The 7,866-nt window shown below is 35.9% G+C and overlaps 1 protein-coding gene across 2 annotated transcripts; it reads left to right on the top strand.

Annotated features, from left to right (window-relative positions):
- The first annotated feature begins 257 nt into the window (after window positions 1–257).
- LOC133714938 (UMP-CMP kinase 3-like) lies at window positions 258–7,264 on the top strand. Of its 2 annotated transcripts, XM_062141221.1 has the most exons (11): window positions 258–415; window positions 1,964–2,025; window positions 2,331–2,382; window positions 2,931–3,048; window positions 3,784–3,940; window positions 4,052–4,132; window positions 4,242–4,349; window positions 4,477–4,548; window positions 5,158–5,229; window positions 6,407–6,461; window positions 7,054–7,264. In XM_062141221.1, exons 2-10 carry the CDS (start codon window positions 1,996–1,998, stop codon window positions 6,413–6,415), a joined length of 699 nt encoding a protein of 232 aa, XP_061997205.1. In that variant the 5' UTR covers window positions 258–415; window positions 1,964–1,995; the 3' UTR covers window positions 6,416–6,461; window positions 7,054–7,264. The 2 variants fall into 2 exon arrangements, with proteins under 2 accessions (XP_061997205.1, XP_061997207.1); XM_062141223.1 differs by lacking the exons at window positions 6,407–6,461; window positions 7,054–7,264 and adding an exon at window positions 5,333–5,544.
- Window positions 7,265–7,866: the final 602 nt, after the last annotated feature.

The raw sequence follows: 7,866 nt of genomic DNA, 5'->3' as shown, positions 1-7,866 counted from the left end.
GGTGAACTTGCTCTTAGCTTTAACCTTCATGGTTGTAGAAAGATTCTCGTGGTGGAGTATATACTACTATATAGTTAATGTCGACATGAAGGTCCCGACTATGAAGAATCTGAGACGTGGCAGTGGAACAAAATTGAAAATTCGTTTTAGGCGTTTAGCCGTTTACTGGTACGGAAACTCGTATATATACAGTTTCGAAATCCCGAAACTACCCTTGACCGCCGAACGCGCTCAAATCAAGGTCCCTTCACCTTCACAATTTCCCACACCGTCTGTGGTCGCTCTCTCTCTCTCTCTCTCTCTCTCATTCAAAACTCGCAACTCGTCCTCCTCTTCCTCCTATTTAACGAGAACGTAGAGAGCTCTCTCTCTCAGATCCTCATATTCCCACCGTCCCCCCAACCCAATCCACAAGGTATGCTGCTCCCCTTTCTCTCTACTCACTCTTACCAGTTTCATCTCTGTGAATGTTGCGATTTTTTCTTTTTTCTTTTCTGATTTGTGGTCGATTCGGTTCATTTGATGTGCTTCATTTCATTTCGGCCTCGCATTTGTTTGTTTCTGCAAATTTTGATTGGATCTGGTTGCTATGGCTTTGATCCGAGTTTGATTTGGTTGCTGAGGGAACAGGAGGGAGAATGTTCACGCTCTTGAATTCTGTGTGCTTTTGATTCTGGAAAAAAGAGTTGACGCCTTTTTCGTTGCTGTTTTACGTTATGCTTGAATCTCAATATAACTTGCATGATTTGAAGGATTCGGATTCAATCTTTGTTATTTTGAGTTTTGGCGTTTCTATATCTGATGCGAAGTTTGGCTATGGATCTAAGAGAATTGGTTTATGAGAAAATGGGAGGGAAACATTGACAATAGATATTTGTATTTCTTTGACCACAAAAAAAAAAAAATTTGATTTATCTTTCAAGGAGTGGCAACCGCCGACGTTCTGGTTTACAGCTCCCTGTTTCAGGCAGTCACGTTTAAGTTTCTGCCTTTTTTTTTATCTTGGTTTGTTAGTTGTTGCTTGGATCTCTGCGTGTAATCCTTTGCTGCTTGGATCTCTAGGATTAACCGCCGTTTGAGCTTTTTCTGTGATTGCTATTTGGTATTTGTTTACAAGTCCCACACAGAAATTGATATTACGTTTAAGTTTCAGCCTGGATCTGTTTGTTAGATCATTTGCTGCTTGGATCCGTACGATTAACCATTTGAGCTTTTCGGTGATCGCTGTTTGATATTTTGTTTCTTAGAAAAAAAAAATGAGGCTTGAGATTCACTTGACTATTTAAGAAAGAGGAATCAGCTAGCTTGAGCATTAGATCAAAACTGAAATTATTGGCTCTTGCATAACTTCTTTTTTGGAGTTGGAATTATTGACCATTACGATTTTTACATGTTTAGATCTGTGGAGAATTGTCTGAGTGAATAATTTGAATAGAATTTATGGAGAAGATATTAGTTCTGGGGAGCACTAGTCATTCTAATGACATCTGTTGCTTTGCTATTTAGTTGCATTATTTGGTGCAAATTATCATTAAATGATGCTTAAGTTTGTTTTGATTTACAAAGCGTCCACATGTATAGATCTCACAGTGAGTAAAGTCTGTCAGAAGATAGTAGTTTGATAGTTATCAAGGTTGGATGTCTTGTTGGAGCTTTATGATTCCAACGTTTGGAGACTTATATGGTGTTTGTGACTGTCCAAACTAAGTTATGACTTCTTGTGGAATTTTAGTTTGTCTGTATACTGTTTTCGTTTGACTTTTGGTGCATGCACGGATATGCACTGCATACGTTCAAGTGTTCAACCATAAACAATGATTTTTTCTTTTTCTTTTTGAATCTACTTAAAATTTTATAACTTGTTGCCTTATCGAATCTGTTTGCAATTCCAAGCATAAGCATTGATTTTTATTTTTACTTTTGGATCTACCTAAATTTTATAATTACACTTTCATTTCTGCAGATAGAATAATCAGAGACCATTAGTTGGTGCCCATGGGAACAGTTGTTAATGCTGCCAACAAGGTATTTTGATTTTATCTTTTGGCATCATAAAAGGTTTTTACAATTAGCACTGTTTCTTTTGGAAACTTGGTCATATTAAGCTGATACTGCATTCTTTGGCTTGCTTAGTGCTAAATTAATTGAGACCTGAAAGCATTTGTTTTGTCTTCTACTGAGCACAGTATTCTATATGGTGTTGAATATGGTATCCATATCAAACACATAATTTATATTTATTTCAGATTTCAAATCAATCAATAATCCAAGCTTAATTTGATACATACCTTGATTTGATGTTTACACGTGAAAACTTAATCCTCTTGCAGGAGGCTAATCGAAGCTTAGCCGATCTGAATCCTACTGTTGTTTTCGTCTTGGGTAAGAAAAAATTTAAATTGAACTGGTTTTACTCTACATATCCTTGCTTTTCAAAGATGTATACTTGTTTGCAACCTGGAAGATGATCTGTCATCTGTTATTAGTGGCTCTACTTTTAATTGCCATATTTTGCTTTGCTCAGTTGTTGAAGGGAAGCATTTATCTGTGATTTAAGTACTGTGCCTTACAGGGATAATATTTGAGTAATTTAAGTTTGATTTCAGGTTACCCGTTTTAATACAGTCATTAGATTTGTTAAATGATTAGTCTCTCTTGTCTGATCCACAACTTTTTGGGTAATGCCAGAAAATTTAAATACTTCGCTCTCAAAAAATTCTATGGTGAAGGTGGCACATGATATAGCTAGTTCCATCTATGTAACAAGATAATCTTAGCAGAATTTTTGGGTGGTTTATATTGTGCGACCTTTTAGATGTGCTGCAGTGCTTCAAACCACCACACTATGAATTATATTTATCATTCTTATACGTTTTTGTTAAGTATTTATCATTTTTATTCTTTATCTGTTGTTTCTTTTGATCGACCAGGTGGCCCAGGCAGTGGAAAGGGTACCCAATGCGCAAACATTGTTCAGCACTTTGGGTTTACACATCTGAGTGCTGGTGATCTACTACGAGCAGAAATCAAGTCTGGTTCTGAAAATGGGTATGGCTTAGCTTTATATTATGTACCAGGTTTCATTTGAATCAGTTATCCTTATGGGTTGAAGCATTTTTCGAAAAAAATGGAATTTTTTTATGGCAATATTCATCTGATGGTAGTGATGGTATGTATTTCAAATGTTCCAAATATCTTCTGAAAGAAATCATATTATAATAGTTGTTGAGCATAATCTTTTTTCTTTTCACACTGTATGAGTTGATTGTAGTCAAGTAAAATACCTCTCCTCTTTTATAAGAGGTACAGGGGTCAACTTCATGGATGTACCTTTGTATGAGGATGATTATACATATTTACTAATTGTTAGTCTACTATTAGTGTTTTAATAGACTTAAAAGGACTTATCATAAGATTAGTCCTTCCGCTTTTTTAACTATTTAATTTCATATGTCTCATAATTCACATCTGTAGCAGTGGGCTACAAGATGGGGCTAATCTTATGCTTTTCATGAGTATTTATAAATACATCTCCAGTTACCTTAAGTTTATAGTCAAGTAATATCTCCTCATCTATAAGATGAGGTGCAGGGTTCCTTGATCGGTAACGGCTGAGGTTTAGGATGGCCACCTTTATAGTGTGCCTTTTCTCAATTTCTGATTCTTATTAGTCTTTTCCAGTTCAGCTAAAGAGTTAGTACAAGCATATAGCTGTTTGCATAATATTGGGATCCCAATTGAATCCTCATGTTCATACTTCATACTTCGTTCAATTGTTGACAGAACCATGATTTCGAACATGATAAAAGAAGGAAAAATTGTTCCTTCGGAAGTAACAATTAAGCTTCTCCAGAAAGCAATGTTGGAGAGTGGTAATGACAAATTTCTTATCGATGGGTTTCCTCGTAATGAAGAAAACCGTTCTGCATTTGAGGCTGTGGTATGCCCTTTGCATATTGCATAATTTTTCTTATGTTTCTATAATTATAGTTTTTGGCAATTACCTTTTTTTCACAACGATTGATGTAAATTGCGTTAATGGGTGATGCAGACTAAAGTCGAGCCTTCATTTGTCCTGTTTTTTGATTGTTCTGAAGAAGAGATGGAGAGGCGCCTTTTGAGTAGGAACCAGGTTGGAAAATTATGATTCTCTTTGTAGAGGATTTATATTCTGTTTTGGTAATTGGTGTTATGCTTTTTTGTTTACAAAATAATTATGTTGTTTCTGTGTGTTTTGGAAGGGAAGAGAAGATGATAACATAGAAACAATAAGGAAGCGGTTTAAGGTTTTTCTAGAGTCTAGTCTCCCAGTGATAGAATACTATAACTCCAAGGGGAAAGTTCGGAAGGTAATTCTTTGGCATTGAGTTGCTTTTTTGATATCTTAATATTATTCTATGTTTATTGTATGTAATTGTTTTTATTAACAATATGCTCTTGCCTGTTTGTCGTATTCTCTGTTGTTTTCACACTCAGATTGATGCTGGAAGGCCTGTTGAAGAGGTTTATGAGTCAGTAAAAGCCATTTTTGCCCCGAAAGATGAGAAGGTAATGGCTCATCTCAGTGCTTTGAAGAAATGCTTAATCTTGTTCTTTATGTAAATGTTTAAGATAAGATTACCAACTCTTGTTCTGAATGTAAATATTTAAGATACTATTACTAAGGGACTTAATAGACGCAGTTGAATATGGGTGTATTGTCTTAATGGTGTGGTGTAATAATGGCGGTGGTATCTAAGCTTTGATGAAGTAATGGTTTGAGATACCATGAGGAAGGGAGGTTGTACACTGTTGAATGGGGATGTGTTCTCTTAATAATGGTTTTCTGCATTAATTTAGAGAAACAAGTGCTTCAGGATTGCAGCAAGCCTTATTGTAGCCTATATATGGAAAGCACCTCCATTAGAAAATAAAGGGGACATCAATTTGTTGTATATGAGTGAGGGGAACAAATTTGAATTTCATCATTCGATTGATGTAGCCTTATTGTAGCCTATATATGGAAAGCATTTCCACCTCCATTAGAAAATAAAGGGGACATCAATTTGTTTATTGTATGTGATCGTTTTTATTATTCTATGTTTATTGTATGTAATCGTTTTTATTAACAATATGTTCTTGCCTGTTTGTCGTATTCTCTGTTGTTTTCACACTCAGATTGATGCTGGAAGACCTGTTGAAGAGGTTTTTGAGTCAGTAAAAGCCAATTTTGCCCTGGAAAATGAGAAGGTAATGGCTCATCTCAGTGCTTCGATGAAATGCTTAATCTTGTTCTTTATGTAAATGTTTAAGATAAGCTTACCAACTCTTGTTCTGAATGTAAATATTTAAGATATGATTACTACGGGACTAAATAGACGCAGTTGAATTTGGGTGTTTTGTCTTAATGGTGTGGTGTAATAATGGCGGTGGTATCTAAGCTTTGATGAAGTAATGGTTTGAGATACCATGAGGAAGGGAGGTTGTACACTGTTGAATGGGGATGGGTTCTCTTAATAATGGTTTTCTGCATTAATTTAGAGAAACAAGTGCTTCAGGATTGCAGCAACCTTATTGTAGGCTATATATGGAAAGCACCTCCATTAGAAAATAAAGGGGACATCAATTTGTTGTATGTGAGTGAGGGGAACAAATTTGAATTACATCATTCGATTGATGTAGCCTTATTGTAGCCTATCTATGGAAAGCACCTCCATTAGAAAATAAAGGGGGACATCAATTTGATGTGTGTGAATGAGGGGAACTTTTTTGATTACATGATTTACATCATTAGATTGATGTAGCTTATATTGACAAATACCTACCAAACAGAAATTGTGATGATAATGTTGATGAACCAAATGTGTGGGGGTAATATCAATCATCAGAGTGTAGCTACAGAGGAAAATGGATAGCCTGAAACATGCAAATTAGATCAACACAGCAAGTAGGTGCATTTGTTCTTTGCACCAAATGTGTGGGGGTAATATCAATCATCAGAGTGTAGCTACAGAGGAAAATGGATAGCCTGAAACATGCAAATTAGATCAACACAGCAAGTAGGTGCATTTGTTCTTTGCACCTTGGTCATTAAACCAAGAGACCAGGAATATTTGAGTGTTATAGGCTAGCTAAAATTAAACAGAGGAAGAGAAAACAAATGGAAGTGAAGAGTTCTTACTGTTAAGATCAGGGCCCAGCATAATGATTTGACATGTTAGCTGAAAGTTTTTGAAATCATGGGTAACAACAGTATGAACTAGGAGAAATCTAGATCTTATATACATATAACACACACACACACACACACACACACACACACACACACACAGCATCTTATATATTGGTACCCCACTCTATGGAATCTACTATGTAATTGGCTATCGATAGAATTTTCCTGTCATTGACAGTTCTTCTCTGTTTGCAGGCTGATTAATTACAACAATGGGGAATTCAAGACTTCAGATTTTATAATTATTGAGGTAAAACTTTTAGTTTGTAGAACTAAACCTCAGTTTACTTCTGTGATCACGTTACCTGTTCTTAATTCTATGCAAAACATTTAGTTTGTAGAATGTGATCTGAAAAAATGGATTAAACAATGGTAGATAAAAACCTCTTGTCTTAGAACTTAATACCAGGAATTGAGGTATTCTGTTTTTTTTTTTGAGGGTCGTGACGGTTGAGAATCTAAGAGCAGATAAATTGCTGCATTCTATTAGAGCTGTAAAGTGTCTTGTATAACTTTCTGTACAACTTCTGGTGAAAATTTTGAATTTGTTTACAATTACTCTCTGTGGTCTGAGATGCTCGAGCAGTTAAATGAAACTAGGTTTGCTATTGTTGATATTCAAATGCTCATGCTTATCTCAGTAGTCAGTAGTACAAAAAATAGTTTTTCAAGCTTAAAGCAAAGGATTTACTGATCATGGTTGACATGAAGAATATACAAGTATATCCATAGTAGCGTTCTTAGAAATCAAAGACATGCATGCACACAGGCACCCTTACTGTTTCACCTATGCAAGTTTTAGCAACGTGCCTTTTATTTTACTGATGATATCTTTCTTCCAGGTTATGCTATTGGTAGCTGCATACACACACATTGTATTCTTTTGAAGGTTTTATTTCACATGATCAAAATATATTATAGAAGGTTGAAGGTTTCATTTTACATGGTCAATATATATTCTATACAATTGAGGTGGATCCCTCTAGTGACTGTATTGTAATTTGAGTACTCTTAGTAATAACTATGGGAGTAATGCTCCCTTTTGAGTGTGAACCCTACCTCAGTCCTTTGAATCTACAGATGCTTCAACACACACACACACACAGGGCACGCGCATATTCTTCATGTATGGACGCAGGCATTTGTATGTAAAAGTAAAACTGTGCATTACACTTGGCGGTTTAAGGTGCCCATTCCCTACACCTCAAAGAAAAAAGTGTGTTAGTTTCGGGTGACGTTGCCTGATCAATCAAGCAAATTTGTTAGTTTCCAGATATCCCTGTGTTGCTGTGGACTTGCCCATGGAGGTGGTGGGGTGGTCTGTTGGTCTTTAGCCTCTGTCATGGGGGGTTTTATGGTGGTGTTGTTGATGGCGACTAGAGTGGCTTTAGGTTTCGATGGGTTTGACTTTGCTAGTGGTAGGGGTGGTCTTTTTGGAACGACCATCAAATTGATAACTGAACTGGTCAGTCGGTGATTAAAACTGAACCGGACGAGAACTTGCAGTATTCGAGATTTTTATTATAATTGTAGAATAGGTTAATACTTTATTATAATTGTAGAATAGGTTGTAAAATATTATCAATTTCTTTCGCTTCTTGACCTTCAATACATATTATTCGATTCAAACTAGAATTTTGGACATTGCTGGTGAG

This window comes from Rosa rugosa, chromosome 6 (assembly GCF_958449725.1).
Source record: "Rosa rugosa chromosome 6, drRosRugo1.1, whole genome shotgun sequence".
NCBI lineage: Eukaryota > Viridiplantae > Streptophyta > Magnoliopsida > Rosales > Rosaceae > Rosa > Rosa rugosa.
The sequence above is the reverse complement of the archived record's forward strand: the minus strand, read 5'-3'. Positions and strand labels throughout refer to the sequence as shown.